This window comes from Desmodus rotundus, chromosome 6, assembly GCF_022682495.2.
Source record: "Desmodus rotundus isolate HL8 chromosome 6, HLdesRot8A.1, whole genome shotgun sequence".
NCBI lineage: Eukaryota > Metazoa > Chordata > Mammalia > Chiroptera > Phyllostomidae > Desmodus > Desmodus rotundus.
The window spans coordinates 9139389-9157190 of NC_071392.1; the positions used below are offsets into that span (position 1 = coordinate 9139389).

General features: G+C 44.2%; 1 protein-coding gene across 10 annotated transcripts in view; it reads left to right on the top strand.

Annotated features, from left to right (window-relative positions):
- Positions 1-17802, top strand: part of PDE1C (phosphodiesterase 1C) — a 420549-nt gene that overhangs the window by 335381 nt on the left and 67366 nt on the right. For all 10 annotated transcript variants that reach the window (XM_053926165.2, XM_053926166.2, XM_053926167.2 and 7 more), the window contains 5 exons: positions 2674-2790; positions 4779-4919; positions 13665-13765; positions 16244-16372; positions 17541-17642. In XM_053926165.2, the coding sequence (XP_053782140.1) occupies positions 2674-2790; positions 4779-4919; positions 13665-13765; positions 16244-16372; positions 17541-17642 (590 nt within the window). The remainder of the gene's footprint in view (positions 1-2673; positions 2791-4778; positions 4920-13664; positions 13766-16243; positions 16373-17540; positions 17643-17802) is intronic.

Below are 17802 nucleotides of genomic sequence, written 5' to 3' on the forward strand. Positions count from 1 at the left end.
GAGACCTTCTGAAACTGACAGTCTGGGGAGAGCATCAATCTTGCTCTCTATTTACTCATCCTCTTACTTCTCCAAGTCCTAATATTCCAAATAAATCTTGATTTCTGACTATGATAATCTCTTTATTTCTAGTAATAGCTTTTCTCTTTTTTATTCATTCTGGAGAATAGGATTAAGAATTGTCAGACTGGACAAAGTGTTGTCCCACCCACTGAGTTCTCAGAGGACTTCTCTTAGGTATGATGGTCAGAGAATGGACGTCGTGACAATGCCAATTACTGTAATCAAGGTGAAGCTTCAGGTCTTGGGTTCATCAAAAATGGCCCCACTGTCTATGGCCTGGGCCCTATTGGGGTATTTAGGGCATGGGGCCTAGGTGACAGCATGTAGTCATGGAGTTTACAATGTCATTTGCTGTCAGTGATATCGCTAATTGATGTCACTGGAGTTATTACCTGGTTCTACTAGTAAATGGCATCAGACACTTCATTTCATCTCTCTGAGGTTGCCGTCTGTAAATTGGGGAAACTCACACCTATTGCTAGAGTTGTGAGGATTTGAACATGTGTATAAATACCTTATACTATGCCTGGCACAAAAAATTGTGCTCAGTACTTGTAACTATTTCTTTAGTTATTATAATGGAGGAGAAATTACTGCAAACTCAGGTGAGGTTACCACGGACGTGAATTGAGACAATGTGGTTTGAGACCCTTTTGGAAAAGCTTGGTTTTCCCTGTATACAATTCAGTTATTCTGTGCCCTGGCAGCCATGAGAGAGACTGCTGGTGGCCTTGGGATGATCTTGACAGTTGGGATATTTGAAGACGGACAGGATTGGGATGGATGGGTGATGTTGGGATGCAGGGAGGGCTGAGGTGAGAGCCGCTCAGGCCAGCATTCCTGGTAGTCAGTGTCTCTTCCAAGATACCATCTGATGCCTTGCCTGGACTCCATGTGTTCTCACGTGGGTCCTTCTTGTCTGGCTCACAGGTGTACTTTTTTTTTTTTAACTGAAAGTAAGACTGTCATAATGAGAAACCAAAGGACTATTGCTTAACTACTGGTTAAACACTGCTTTGTTTATACATAGCTAGTTGTAAGTCAGAGACATCAGATAGTGTAAACATTTATGAGATCTGTCCAGAAAGTATCCAGCCATGTACTATGAAAAATAGAGACACTTACCGAAGAAGATACAAGATATAAGAAACATTGTACATAGGACAATGATGCCTTAGTCCCCTTCAAAGTAGGCACCTTGGGACCCCACACAGTTCTCCCAATCACCATCAGCTGTCCCATCGTATTTTTCTGAATCTCATTGATGGTCTGTTATCTCCTCCCATTCGAAGGTGATTTTAGTTTAGGGAAAAGGCAGAAGTCACAGGGTGCCAAATCTGGGCTGTAGTGGGGCTGAGTCACCTGGGTGATTTGATGTTTTGCCAAAAAACTCTGCAGGAGACGTGATGCATGGATGGGCGTGTTGCTGTGATGAAGCTGCCAATCACCAGTTGCCCTTAGCGGCAGCCTTCTGAATCATCCAAATAGTTTTTGTGGAGGAATGTTCAAGCTTCAGGCAAAATCTGATGCAGATTCGTTGCTCTACTTGCTCTGTCATTTTGACCGTGACGGCCACACAGTGCACATTCTCACTCAACGGTGTCTACCGCCCCCACTGACTAGCACAGTGAAGTTGTCATTGTTCATGCATGCACATTCCAGTCCACTCTCCTTGGCTGCCAGGTTACATTGATGTTGCACCAACTGTTCTTGTTATATTAACAATGGCTGGACTTCTTACTGGATAGACCTTGAGTTTTAGAGTAGCTATTAATAGACAAATAGGGCTTTGAACTTCAAAAACAATATATGAGGTGCGTGTTCAGCTTAGTTTCACTCTTTTTGGTAAACTAACTTACAGATTTGAGGATGAGATTCCCAGATCAGTGACCCCAGAAGTGGTAGCATTTTTCCGACCCATGAAATGAAGGCTTTCTCTTTGGGCTGAGCTCAGCAGTTTGGATTGAAGTGACACATTATTTTGCATTCTATACACGTGTGTTTCTGAGCACTGTGAAGGGGGTCGATATTCTCAGCGGTGGACTAAGAGGAAGTCTATGGATGGTACCAAGGGACTGGGGAGGAGTTCAGAGTAGGGAAGCATGGAAGTTGTCAGTGAATTGAGAATTTGAAATTCAGCCCTGGTGGGGAGTAGAAGGCTTTAAAGGACAGAACCTGAGCCTAGGCATCTGGTCAACCTGTGCTTGCGTACTGGGCCCATTGGGTCCCTAGCACTTAGTCATGAAGGGGCTTTGGGGAAATTAGGTAACTTCTCAGCTTTCTCATCTATAACATGTGACTACTTAAACCTGTCCCTTAGACTGTTTTTCAGGATAAGTTATGGTATTTATCACTGATCACAATGCCTAGCATATGGTAGGCACTCAATAAATTATAGCGGTTGTTATTAGCAATAAGATTATTTAACATTTGATCAGTAAATGCTATATAGGTCTGCCTGGTTGGAAAAAGTTTGGGAGTGGAAAGGGCATTAGAGTCTTGGGCTGGGAACCCTGGGTGAGAGCTGCAGGCCAAGTCCTCAGGGTCAAGTCCGTAGCCGTGTTCTCCGCTGTGGGCTGATGTGTTCTTTCTCCCTTCCTGGTCCTGCAGGATGTGGACAAGTGGTCCTTTGATGTCTTTTCCCTCAACGAAGCCAGCGGGGACCACGCACTGAAATTCATTTTCTATGAATTACTCACACGCTATGATCTGATCAGCCGTTTCAAGGTCAGTGACTCGTTAAACACACACACACACACACACACACATCTATCTTTGCATGACTTTGGGGCTAAGGCCAAGAGAATTATTTTAATACAGACCCAAAACTGCCCCGGGAGACTCAGGACGCATTGTCGGGACAGTCGCTGCCGTGAACTCCTCCATGGTGGGAACTTTTCGTTCCTTCCCTGCCTGGCGGGCTCCTTGGATGGGCAGAGGCTGGAGCCACACATTTGGATCCCAGTCTTCCTTGAAGCACCATGCAAAGCCTGAACTAGCAGAGCTGCCGGCGGCGCTGCCTGCTGCTCTCATTTCAGCCTCCCTTCATGTGTGATCTCCTGCCATCCACAAGGAGACAGAATGCTGTCTGCGGTCTCTATGAATGTTTTTTCCCCACCACTTGACTCAAATGCAAACAAATACTCTCCCTCATCATCTGTGCCAAGTCATTGGTATTGCCCAACCAGTCAAGCTTCAAATTAGTTCTTTAGCTTTAAGTAAAGCGCCTGAATCTTTTTCAGGGTTCAATCCCTTCAGCCTCTCATTCTGCAGACTCCGGGGGCTGCGTCAGGGTCCCCCGGAGACCTGAGAATTCACCCGCTGACATCTGTCGTGTTATGCCCCTCAGATTTCTCTCACCCTGTGGATGAGCCTGTGGAAAATGCAGGCCCTTTTCTCTGTAACATGCTGACTTCCCTGGACAGCATGCGCCTTATCACTTTCTAATGGACTGCGTATTAGGGGGTGTATTTCTTACACAGCCATAAATAGTTTACGGCAGTGGTCCTTGATTTCTTTTCTTTTTAAAAAGATTTTGTTTGCTTATTTTTAGAGAGAGGGAAAGAGAGAGAGAAAGCAAGGGAGAGAAATTTCACTGTGTGTTTGCCTCTCACACGCCCCCTACTGGGGACCTGGCCTGCAACCTAGGCATGTGACCTGACTGGGAATTGAACCTGCAACCTTTTGGTTAGCATGCCAGCCCTCAATCCACTGAGCCTCACCAGCCAGGCCTGGTCCTCGATTTCTTTTACACCAGAATCCTGTGTGAAAACCCCGTGACTGCCTGAGACCCTTTCCTCAGAGCAAAGCCCCACGCACATATACTCACGACTGGACCTCGCATTTCCGTGGTTCACAGACCCCTCACAAATAGCCCCAAGAACCTAGGTTTCTTGAGTCTTCATTTTCAAAAATGAAAATTGATCTCTGACATCTGAAAGACAATATTTAAATGTTTAAAAGTCAAAGAATGGGAGGAAGACTGTGGTCCAGGAAGAACATATTACAGACTCTCACAAAACATCACAGCAGTATTTTCCTAATTATTATTACAACATTTTACCAACATGATTTTAGTCTCCAGGGACACACTTCCCTTTCCTCCATTATCGTACTTCATAATCTACCCTCAGCCAAGTAACTGATCCAGAAAACTGACACAGGGGCTGTTTTCAGGTTCCCTTGTTCTCTACAGACATTTTGTGATTGTCCATCACTTTCTGCCACATAGAAAAGAAGGTAAATTTATTACACATATTTGAGATAGTACAGCAATTAGGCTAATTGGAAATGCATTCCAAATTGCAAGGCACCTATAATAAATCGTCGAGTAACAGACACAAGAACGCAGGTTGTTTCTGTTCCCAGGTGTAACAGATTATGACATTGCTTTTTTTTTTTTTAATGTATCCAGTGTATACAATCGCTTTTCCTGAAGAGCACATTTTTCAGGAGGTGGCAGCTTGTGTTTATTCTGCAATCATTTAATGACTCACGGTCTTGGTGTGCACTATGTTTTGTCACCAATACATGAGATATGCTGCACAGTGCGCGTTCATTTATTTCTCGAGAAGTAAAAGACTCGAACCTTTGCTTGAGAAATAAATGAGCACACACCCTTCTGCCCTGCATGTCTTTGAGATGATCCTACATGATTTCTTTCCTCACTTAAAGCCACTCAAACACTAGCCATTAACCTTACCGATCTTTTTCAGATCCCGATTTCTGCACTTGTCTCATTCGTGGAGGCCCTGGAAGTGGGGTACAGCAAACATAAAAATCCTTACCACAATTTAATGCATGCCGCCGACGTCACCCAGACTGTGCACTACCTACTGTACAAGACAGGTGTCGTGGTGAGTACAGATGGGAACTCTAGGATTACAGAAACAGCCAGGTCTCTATGGTCAGTCTCTTTGACCTTTACTATAAAATCTTCTTCAAACTGGCATCAAGACAGACATTCTTTGGGTATGGTTATTCATTATTCCATAAACCCAGTACCCATTTGTTATCTTTTCAGTGAGGACATGTTGAATGACTTGGTCTAATATCTCACTGAGTTAAACATGGAATACAGTGGAAGGAGCGTGGGCTTTGCAGCTCGGTATAGTTGGATAGAAATCCTTGTTTAATTACGTACTAGATCCTGTGACCTGTGATAAATCGCCTGAATCTCTGCGTCAGGATTTCCTCATTCTCTAAAATGGCGAAAATTACTCTGTCTTGTGGAAGGACCGCGGCAGTTAGGAATACAGTATTGACGACATAAAGTGCTCTGTGGGCCTCCTGACAGAGACTCAACGGTTAGGGATCGTTGCCCTCAGGACTCTGCAGGGTTTCCCCCAAACCTCTCGCCGGTTCCAGTCCCTCCTTACTGTAAAGCTGATTTCTCAAAATACTATTTAAAGAGCTGTTGTTTCAGTTACAGAAATAGCACAGAGGGAACCTGTCTGATGTGATAAAGCATTTCTGCCAGAGCCTCAGAGCGAGTGTTGTAGGTAACGGTCACTGAATGAAAGCCTGGAGCCACGCAGGGGCGCCCACGTCGATGCTGCTGTTGAGCATCTCTCTGGAGGTCTCGGCCAGTGCAGTGTGGCATCTGAAGAGGTTGGAGAAGCATCCTGTGCAAATAAGTTGATTATCTCTTTTAAAAAATCAAGAAATCCAATTGCAAATGATTATATCAAATACAATAGCTGTCCTGTACACTGGAAATTAACATGTGTAATAGAAAAACATCCATTCTCAACAGTTTTAAAAAATCTACAAATTCCCTGTGAAGAACTTCAAAACTGATAAAAAGGAAACTAAAACCAAAAGGCACAAAATAATATTTAACTGAGTAGAGAAATACACCATGTTTTTATGCCTCAGTATCATATAGATATCAATTTTCCTCAAACCAATCTTAAATTCAAGGCAATATCAATAAAAATTCCAATGAGATTTAAAAGGAAACATGATAAGCAGAGTCTGAAATTGATGTAAAATAGATATTTTACAACCTTAAAAAGCAGCTTTGAAAAAGATAATGTGTGTGGTGGTGTGGTTATTACTCTACTAGATATTGAAATACCTCCTGAAGCTATAGCCATAAAAAGAGTGTAGCATTTGTGCCAAAATAGAACAATGGAATTGATCAGAGTTTAAAAAATGAAGCCCAAATATTTACTAAGCATTTCTTATGTGCCAGTTTCTGTTTCTAGGGTGAAGACAGATTGGTGTTCTTACAGAATTTGCATTCTAGTAGGAGGTTACAGATAGGAGACCAATAAAAAAATAAACAAGAAAATACCACTAGCATTCTGCAGAAAATTAAAATAGGGCACCCACATAGGGGAAACTGGAGGTTTTATGAAGTAGTCGGGAAAGGCCTCTCTCCAGAGGTAATATTTACCTGAGACAATTGCGATTTTAGAGTTGAGCCATGTGAAGGACCTAAGAAGAGCATGCCAGCAGAGTTAGCACTGAAGGATTAGTATAAATATAAGTATCACTAGTTCCCTCATAAGAGTACGGCTTTGTCGAATTCAGGGAACAGAGAAATGAGGCAGGTGCAGTGGGAACAGCGCACGATGGGGACAGAGGTGCGAGATAAGGCAGGAGAACAAAGCAGGAGCCGGGCTAGATCTGGCTTTGTGGCTCTGGGGAGTGAGTTCCAATTTTATTCCAAGTGCAGTGAGAGGCCACTTAAGGGGGTGAGACAGAGCAGTCATGGGGCCTGACAAAGATTAGGAAACTATTACCGTGGAGAACGGACACTGAGACTGCCTTTTTGAGGAGGACTGTAGTTGTCCACCAGAGTGATAACAGTAGTTTGGACAGGGAAGAACGTTGCTAGGATAGGGGGACAAAGATTCTGTGTCTGAGGCAGAGGTAAAAGAATTGGGTGGTGAACAGGATTTGGAGCATTCAAGCGAGGAATCAAGAGGACATCTCAGATCTTTGGTTCGATAAACAGGGTGGATGAGAGAGCCTGGTGGCAAAGCAGTCTTTGCAGGAAGGGGACTCGAGGGCTTCGTTTTAGATATGTTGAGTTTGAGATCCCTCCGTGGCATCCATGTGGAAATGTCAAGCAGGAAGAAAACCAAGGGAATCTAGAGTTCTGGAAAGAGGTCAGGGACAGGCATGTAGATGAGACAACAGTCATGTCAACGTTACATGAAGGCAGGGAACCAGATGAGATTATCTGAAGAGAACGAGGGACTAGAGATGGAAATGGGGCTCTGAAGGGAGCCTTAGAGCAGCCCGTAGTTTAAAAGGAAGGTAAAGAATGAGAGCCAGCAATAGAAACCAGAAAGGAGTGTCCAGGGCCATTGGGACAAAAACCAAGAGAGTGGGGGGGTCACTGGAGCCGAGGAAAGAAAGTGCTTCAGAAGAGAATGGTGCATCGGGCGGGACCTGACGAAAAGTCGAGCAGGATGAGGACAGGGAAGTGATCACTGCCCTCGCCAGCAGGGAAGCCGTGGGCACTCTTGACGTGGGCAGTCTCGTGGTTTGGTAAGGACGGAAGACTGACAAGAGTAGAACAAAGAAAGAACTGCGGGCGACAAGGTGAGGTCATGTCTACAGTCTACATTCTAGGGAAAACTACTCAGTTCAAAAAATGTTTGGGGGACAGTCGTTCATTTGGAGTACACAGGTTATTTTTCTCCTATTCACATCATTCATCGAATATCAGAGAAAAGAATGAAAGATGTGAGTACAAAAATAAAGATTTGCTGAGATTAGGAGAAACTATGAGAATATGTTTATAACCTTGAAAAAGGAAATTTTCTTAAGTAAACCTTAACACGCAAAAGTTATCTACCAAAATATTGATTAATTTGAATATAGTAAAACCTTCTGTAGGTACAAAACATCATCATCATGAGGTAGTACTTGAGGAAAATATAGAGAGAACAGGGATTAAGATCCAGATTATATAAATAGATCAACGAATGAGAAAATGACACAAACTCAGTAGAAAAAGAGGAAACTCATTTAGAGTTAATAGTGCCCTGTCATAAAGTGTCTCTCGTGTGCAGAATTTTGCCCGCTCCTAAATTCATATGTTGAAGTCCTAATCTAACCCCCCCCAGTGCTTCAGAATGTGACAGAATTTGGAGACAGGGCCTTTACAGAGGAAATTAAGGTAAATCGAGCTCAGATGGGTGGACCCTAATCCAGGATGACCCATGTCCTTATAAAAAGAGGAGATTGGGACAGACCTGCACGGGCACAGTGCAAGGCCATGAGAGGACAATGAGAAGGTGGCCATCTGCAAGCTGGGGACACCTTGATCTTGCCCTTGCAGCCTCCGGAACTGTGAGAGAACACCCTCCTGTTGTGTAAGCCGTCCTGTCTGCAGCATTCGTCACGGCAGCCCCGATGCACTCATACGACAGCAGGCCCAGGGTTCGGTCCCAGGCCTGGCTTCTGAGGCCGTGCATTTCAGTATGTAGGCCATGCTTCTCCAATGCCTGTGGCAATAAAAAGAAAAGGAAAGAAACAAGGAAAAAATGGGTGTTCTTACACTTCAGTAACGGCATGTTATACTTGAAAGTCCTGTGGTCAAAGTAAATGGGAAAACAGACTTTGGACTCATCTATTCAACGTATATTTAGTTAGTGCCTACTGAGTAGTAGGCTGTGGAGAGATGAAGGCGAATTACACGCAGCTTTTTTTAGCCCTCAAGAAAAACTCCCAGGCTTTTATGCTAATGCAAGTTGTCATTAACATAAATGTTATAGCGTAGCAGTCAATGATGGTGATGTACTGCGTAATGTTCTTGAGGGAGCTTATTTGCCATTGAATTTTCATGATCAATTCAGGCCTCATTCAGAATAATTCTTAAATATAGAAACGACTTCCCACCTACTCTCTCTCGGAAATGCAGCTCCAAACAAACTTCTTTCACTGCAAGCTTACAGAAGCAGTGGGAACAGGCTGGTGAATGGAGAACGTGCCGTGACTCTAACCTTTCATTACAAACCAGGAGGGGAGAAATGCTTCAAATCACTTCAGTTCTGTGAACTGTAAGACACCTAGGGAATCAGAACACCCCAGTGATAGCACGATGCCCCGTCCTCCGTGTCAACTCACTGCCGTCTGTGTGTGGGACTCATTACTGCTTAACTCAGGTGCCTAGAAGACGTGCGAATCCTTCCAGACTTATCATGCGCGCTTCTACGAGACCATCGTTGAACAGAATCGGATGGAAGCGTTGTTGACTGCATACATAGGAATCAGACTCCAAGCTCCAGTCTGCTTTTGATTTAAGTCAGAAGATTCCCAACTCCAAAGCTATCCCTTGGGCTCTTTCATTGCTTTTGTTGGCCAAGGTGCCATTAATTTTCTCTTGCTTGTATTTTTAGAGGAGAGAAGCTGAGTATTTTGTTCTTTTGAGCATAGACGGCATCAGCATATTTGTAAGGGAAACATCAAGGACATCCACCTAAGTGGCCACCCGGTTCAAGAGTGCCACATACTTCTATGGAGGTTTGTGGTCAGCGGAATTTTGGCCCCCATGACCTTTGACTTCTTATGAGTTGTCACACTTGTTAATGTTACATTAGCTGTCCAAAGGGACTTGGCAGCCACCATGAAGCTTTCTAATCAGAGGACCTTAAAATAGGGAGAGTATCCTGGATTCTCCAGGTGGGCCCAATGCAGTCACATGAGTCCTTAAAAGACAACAGGTATGTTGGAAGTGTGCTAGCTTGAAGAGGGACAGCCAAGTGGAAAGCCTGAGAAGGAAATGAATTTTGCCACTGCCTTGAGTGTACCTGGAAGCAGATTTCCCACACAGAGGTTCAGAGAGGAACGCAGGCTTGCCCACACCTTGAGTTCGGCCTTGGGAGGTCCTGAGCAGAACACCCCGCCAGCCATACTGGGCCGAATTCTCACCTACAGAACTGTGTGCCAGCACTTGGAGGCGTTCTCTAAGCCTTGTGTTTGTGGTGATTTAAGGTAGCGAAAGAAAGCTGACGGGGGGCGGAAACACATTACTAAAGAAACTGTCCTTCACGTAGCCAAGTCACAGTGTGCTAATCACGTTTCCACTAGCAATGGGAACTTGCCACGTCCTTTCCCTTCAGGTCTCTACTGCCCCCACCCCCACCTGCCCCGCAGATGTACACACGTGGCTTGGTCTCCTGTGTCATACACAACAAACTTCCAAGGCCACCATTACAACAGTTGCTAAGGCATTGCTGTCATTGAATTAGTTATGACACTCCTGTTTTGTAGCTAGTAAAATACTGGTAGAACCTGTGGCTTGTACCTCGTCACAGCTTGATGAATCTGGAATAATATTCATGGGGGACCTAAACCTATGACTCTTTATGGGTTGTCATCAAATCTTTGCGGTTCACAATAATTAACTTGGAAAAGGCAAGGAAATCTGGGCCTTATTAAAATATGAAGCCCAATTCCCCTCAAACTAGCTTCTCCCACCTTCTCTGTTTCTATTAACGATGTCATCTAATATCAGCCACCATTGTTTTTGCCACCCAGGCTAGGAATGTCGGGGTATCTGTAATTCATTGTTCTCCACTGAAGCCTCTTCCTGCCCCCTCCTTCCGTTAGTTGCTAAGCCACATGGATTCTACCTCGTACTGCCTATATATCCTACAAGGACTTTCCCATCCCAAAGCTCTGCTCTTATTTCTCCCTCTCGGTGGCTGGCTGAGCTTACCGGTCTCTTGCATGTCAACTTCATTGCCTGTTGAATCTGCTTTATGTTCCTCACGCTGCCTTTTAATGCCTGGTGTCTTCGGGGACCAATCGGCCCTAACGCCCACTCCACAACGGGAATCTTATCCTTACTGGTGATGAATCCGCTTTGTTCATTGTTCTGAAAATGTGCACTTCCATTTCTTGCCCCTCTTAAATGTCCCTTGTTTGTGAAGCTGTTTCCCTCCTTCCTTCCTTTCTTCCATCCTTCCTCTCCTCCTCTTCCTCTTTTTCTTCTTCTTCCAGATACCAGCTCTCTTTTCTCTTATCCCCAAACAGCAACACTGATTCTAAGCATCCGCAGGGTTTGTCGAAAAGCCAGGGTGTTAAAATGAGATTTAAAGGCCATGGTTTTGTTTTCCTGTTGTATGCCTGTTTGTACTCATTTGTTGTTTTGGATGTGTGCTAGAAGTAGGATGCCCCTACGATAGGATCTTGTTAGTCTATTTGGGTAAGGGGGGAATTTATACCGATATTTGTGATGTGAGGACTGTAATTATGTAGTTATTTCTACACCTGCTGGTGGGCCTAGTGCCCTGTGATTCAGATTTGTTTAGATGGTGCACTAAAATGTTACATTAACTTCACGTGATCTTGGAGAAACAGATACATGTGAAGGAGTGGGTACTGGCGGTCAGAACAGGTGGGTGGGGACAGGGTGTTGGGAAAGAAAAGAAAGGTGTTGCCAAAATGAAAAAAATATATATGTGTGTATGGGAAATATCAAGAAAAATGTGTAATATAAAAGTAAACCTATAGTTTTATGCAAAGTTGAATGAACACATGAACCCGAAGCAAAGATGAGTTAGAGATTAGGAATAGGAGCTCTGGAGTGACATTGTGTGGCTTGTCAAAGCACAGGTCGTGGGCCCTCGGGTCAGTTACTGAGCCTCTCCAGCCTCAGTTTCCTCACCTGTGAAAAGGGGGTAACTACCTACCTCCATGGTGCTGCGTGTGCTGCCTCAGTTTCAAGTCAACAGGCCCAACACAGAGTGAGCGCCCTCTAGTGAGCAAGATGAGGAGGGGGCCCCTGGCTGCCTTCAGGATAGGTGTCGCAGCTTCTGTTTTCTTCAGTTTTTACTTATTTCATCCACCTCTTTTTTCACTGAATTTTGTTGACTTTTCATCTTAGCCTGTTTGCTCTTTATGTCTTTCTGTTCCTAGTACAACAGTTTATATTTTTGAGATGTGCTCTCTAGGATGTTAAGAAGTTTCCAGACATTTCCTGCTGGATTTGGCTAGAAATCAGTTTTCAAAAGTACAGTTTATTTTTCCCCCTGAGTTATGACTGTGCTCATTCTTTCCCTAACTATGAAGTCTTTATTTTGCATAGATTGTAGGTAGTTTGTTTGTTTATTTTTCCCTTAGCCATCCTCAAAAAGGGTAATAATTCTCAGGAAGTTTCTTACATAAACACCAACATTAGTAGTTAATGGGAAAAAAAACAGTTAAAGTAAGAATTATGAAGAATTGATCTGTTTATTTTAAAAATCATTTGGTGTTAACATACATTAAATAAGTGTTTTATTTACTAATCTGTAATTCAGACTCCAGGCTGCTTTCTGAATTCTGCCAATTTGGGTACTCAGATTTGTCTTGCATTAAACCCGCCCCTAAGATTTCTACTTTTATTACTTCAAAGTAAAATGGAACTTAAAGGTCATGAAAAAAACTGAGCGAGGACTCTCTCTAAAGTTTTGTGATTGTTTTCTATGCTTTCAAAGTTGTTGCACCTATTTCCACAGCAATGTTTTAGTGACTGTCTATGGCATTGAACTTAGGCTCTATGGACATAACAATTCCACTTTTGTGTCCATTTCCTATTGACTTATGTCATACTTAATGACATAATTATGGTAACAGTGCATTTGGTCCAAACAGGGCTTGGAATACGTCACACTGAAACTTGTCAGCGTCAATTCAATAGTAACAAAAGTCGGTACCAAAGGCCCTGAGCTACCACAGTCAGGGATGTTCTGTCATGTGGGTACTGGGCAGCATGGCTTATGGAAGGGATGGGGAAGCAGCAGTGATCCCACAGAGTCTCTGAGATGGAAGTCATCAAGGGACTTCAAACTGAGCGGTGGTCTCAAACTCTAACATGCACTGGAATCATCGGGATGCCTTGTAACACACAGGCGGTGCTAACTCTGCTGGCCGGGGAACACACTTTGAGGACCACTGAGCTATAGGCAGTTTTGGTGTGTGGCTGGAGACCAGTCTCTTCAAACTTTCTCACGTGTAGTGCGGAAGGCTAGCTGTTACCTTTCCACCTATCTCTCCACCTGTCCACCTTCTAGCAGGGGTGTCAAACTCATTTTCACTGGGGGCTACATCAGCCTTGCGGTTGCCTTCAAAGGGCTGAATGTAAAGCTCCTTGCCCCTAGTTAAGGAGTAGTTACATTTACACAGTCCTAAAATTACATTTGGCCCTTTGAAGGCGACCATGAGGCTGATGTGCCCCCGGTGAAAATGAGTTTGACACTCCTGTTCTAGTGGGTAGACATGAAGTTTTCTGTTACACTTAGCTCTTGGTATTGTATTGAACATTTAAATGTTTTTCCGTGTCTACCTAGGAACTTTATTTGGAATTCAAGAGAAGATACAATAGGGCTTTTCATGTCTGCATGTTCATTGTGTTTTGCTTTCTTGAGAAAGATAAAACCACTATTTAGCTTTTCAGCCGTCCTAGGAATGCTGTTTTGAAATCACATGTCCCCTGGTCTCCTCACTGAAGAAAAAAGGCACTTCTTCCTGTCTGAAAACATGTGTCTGGCGAAAGCTTGCCAGCTGCGGGGTGGGAAGGCAGGGGTGTGGGTGTGTTGTCAGCAAGCTGAAGACCAGAGACAGATGATCTGATTGCTCTGTAATCTCCCTTTCAGAACTGGCTGACGGAGCTGGAGATTTTCGCTATAATCTTCTCAGCGGCCATCCATGACTACGAGCACACCGGAACCACCAACAACTTCCACATTCAGACCCGGTGAGGATGCTGAAATGATTGGAGAAGAGGCAAGAGGGGGCAGGGAGAGAGGTTTATATGCCAGACAGGGGTAGTCCCCTTTCTTTTGCGTGGTTGCTCTATTTTGAGTTTCTTAAAAAATGAATTTTTGAATGAGACCGGCCTGGTTAGCTTCAAATAAGACAGAGTGGAAGAAGCCGAAGTCTCCTAATTCTCATATTTTATTCACATTTATATGGATCTCTTTTTCCTCTCGATTCTGATGCTCGCTCTTTGTTATTTATGCATGCGCTATGCACGCTCTACCTGTTTTTACCAGGAGAGATGGAACAGTTTACAAAAAGGCACGAATGCCATGGAGACTAACTCAGTGGGGATGGGTGAGGATTGGAGTGTTTTTGTTGACATGAACAATAACCAAGCCTTCTTACCCTCTCATCTCTGGGATTCTGGGGATGCTCCTCCCAGTCTCCCTGATTTCATCTCCGCTCTGTTTGGTGGCACAGGGCTTGGGAAGCTAGGTTGTCTCATGTAGTACATCATTCACCATGGGCAACCTATGTGCCCTCCCTCACAAATGGCCCAAGTAAATGCAAACCTCTTTGGGGGCCACTGAATCCCAGTCCAGGGCCCCACTCTGAACCTTGTCACTGTTACAGGACAGGCACCACTAGTCATTTTGGGTGTTTTTTTCTTACTAGCTGCAGGTTTATCCTTAGTATTCTCCTCAGCACAGAGTCCCGGGCAAGCTGTACCAGCCCATTGTCGTTTGCATTTAGGATGAAACCTTATCTGCCTTTTCCTGGACTCCAAACTTACCTTCTCTTAAGACAGTGCTGTGGAACTAGAGAGAATCTGACTGTCGGGTTCACTGGGCCTTGACAGAGAAATCAAAGGAAGCTAGAATTTGGGGAGAGGTGATGAGGCAACGAGAAAGAACAGCAGGGAGGCGTGAGCTTAACCCTAGATAAATACTTGCTGATTTCACTTGAACGAGCAGGTGCACAGTTCAGATAGCTTTGTGTTCATAAATCAGTCCTCACGTATTTAATGAACCTGACACTTAATTGCACGGTGCACAAACAGTATCCTCTGATCTGTGTTCAGAAGGGGAATTTCAATAGAATGGAGGTAGAGAAGAGGACTTAAGCTGTTTGTATCCTACCTCCTTCCTTCTTACATTGCATAGTCTCAGCTGCTGCACAACAGCCTTTTGTGGCTCTTGCTGCAAGGACTTTAAACACAGGGAATTCCACAGGGTGGCTCTGTTTAGTGGGACTTTGCTCAGGGGACAGAGAATAGCACCTGCTGAAGGAAGAGGGGTGGGTAGGAGAACTGTTCCTGGATCTTAGTTGGTGACCATTGTCAAAAGCAGTCACAACACGGAGGGAAATTAAATACAGGAGTTGGAAAATCGCTTCATGTCAAAAAGCACACATCAGTTGGTGCCTTACTCACTTAACAGGTAGAAGGCCAGATCGTTCAGCCCAGGATCTGCATGTTTTGTGCCATCTCTTCGTGGGAGTGGGAAAAATCCAGTGGGTTCAGTCCAGCTTGGTCTGGAACGAAACCTAGAACTGGCCTTCCCCAACAGAATTTCATCTCACAAGTCTCAGCCCATGGGCTTCCCGTTCAGAACACCAAGTCCGTGCCCAGGTTCTGTGTCCTTTGACGGTATGTCAAGTCTGACACACTTCAAAGGTGTGCTAGATATATTTCAAAGCCTGGCCAGTGACAGGTGGCCATTATCTTGGGGGGTCAATGGCCCACCTGTCAGAGATCTTGCCTTTCTCCCAACCCCGACCCTTAGCCCCTGGGGGCTCTGTGGAGTCACTTCCTGTCTCTGGGACTCAGCTCCCCTGGTGAGAAACAAGTAAGCTGTAGTAACCCAAGACGTCGCTGGACTGAGGATGTTGACGTGGGACACAGCTCTGTGTTTGTTCTCACTCAGCTGTGGGACGGTCTCTGAGCGAGTGACTAACAAGTGTCCTGTAACCCTTCCTTATATTCTTCACTCTCGATTTCCCGTGTGTGGCTTCTGCATGCTAAAATTTTAACATCAAACTACTACCAGAAGAACTTGTAAACTGTACATGGTAAGGTGGTATATGTTCAGAGAAGTTAAGTAAAATCAATTCTTTTATTTAATAAAAACATTAAAATTGTTCTAGAAAATATAAAGAAGTTTGACTTGACCTACATTTTCAAAAAAAATCACCTTTGCTGCTACTAGCCAAGATAATTGAGGTCTGGTTATGGAACAGTTTCCAGAGAGTTCTCAGACTGGATGTACATATTTCACACCCACATATTGACATTAAAATGCCCTACATACACCGATTGGTAATTTATAGTGTTCATTTTAGCCTTTTTTGTTCATATATATGGCCTGGGGCAAAGGTAATTGCTAGACACAGGAAAAAGAGATTGAGCTTGAAAGAGTTACCTGAAACGTCTCCTGTTCCACATGCTACATCATTTTCCTGGCTTTCTGTTCAGATCCGACCCGGCTATTCTGTACAACGATCGGTCCGTGTTGGAAAACCACCACTTGAGTGCAGCTTATCGCCTTCTGCAGGAAGACGAGGAAATGAACATCTTGGTCAACCTCTCCAAGGATGACTGGAGGTGAGGCTGAGACGAGGGAGAGGTCCGGGGCCCCGGAAAGGGACTGCGAGGACAGGTGAGGTGTGCTGCTTTGCAGAAATCGATTAACCGAGAGCTCACATCTGTGTGGTCTCCTGTCTCGGTAGGAAAGCAATTTTAATATCTGATATATTTGTTTAGATACATAAGCACATTTGGCTTTTTAGGACCTTTGCAAATGAACGTATTACCAGATATTTACCACATTTCCAAGTGGAATAACATGGAATTCCACGTCCAGTAGGCCAGATTAGCTGCTAATAAACCAATCCTCCTGCAAATAACAGCGATGAACTTCAGACAAATACAAACCAACCAATCAGAACCCCACTGACTTCAGGGCTCTAGGAAGTGAACAAAGTCAGGCAAGCTTTGGAGGGATGTCGATAGTTGGACAGTATGACAGGGGAAGTGAGTATGACTTTTGGTGACTTTACCCCGAAACCAGTCTCAGTCGAGGTGACAACAGTCGTTGTCAAATACTGTATTTATACAAACACCTTCACTATTTTTCTGACTGGAGAGACCAGGGTAGGAATACCTGGAGTTGCTGGTGAGGGCGTTAGAACCCCAAAGAGAGAGCCAGCTGAGGGGCAACTCAAATTCTGTGGCACTCTAGACGGCGTGCAAACGGCAGGAAAATGTGACTTATTTGCAGGGAAAAGGCAGCCAGTAGATGCAGCCTCCAAGGTGAGCTACTGTTACAATTAGCAGACAAGGGCTTTTAAAGTAGTTATTGTATTTATGCTCAGTGAGGTCGAGGACAATCTGCTTGTAATGAAACGCAGCAACATTTAACCAGTGGGAGGAAAATATAAACAAGAGCAAACAGAAATTTTAGAACTGAAAAATCCAATACTTACATTTAAAAAAATTTACTACACTGTCTTAGCAGCAAGTTAGAGAAGACAGAGGAAAGAATTGGTGAACTTGAAAAGACCCATCAATATTATCCAATTTGAAGAAATAGGAGAAAAAGAGATTTTAAAAGCCGAGCAGCCTAGGGACCCATGAGATAGCTTCAGGTTCAGATTAGATTTGAAAGGTCATACCTAATTAACCAATTTGATTAGAAGTGGAAAAAATAAACTAATTTTTACTTTCCATGTTTTACTTTCATCTCTTTGTCTCCATGGGGTGTCCCTGGAAGGGAATTCCGGACCCTGGTCATTGAGATGGTGATGGCCACGGACATGTCCTGCCATTTCCAGCAAATCAAAGCCATGAAGACGGCGCTGCAGCAGCCGGAAGCGTGAGTGGGCGTGTGGCAGTGCGTCTCTATGGGTGTTTGTGCCGGAACTTGTCCGTGTTGGAACCTTTAAAGCAAGCCTCCTTCCGCCACCTTTGTTGAATGGCCGCATGGGGTGGGGATGCTTGCAGGGGAGAGCCTGAGAGTTGTACATCTCCCGGAT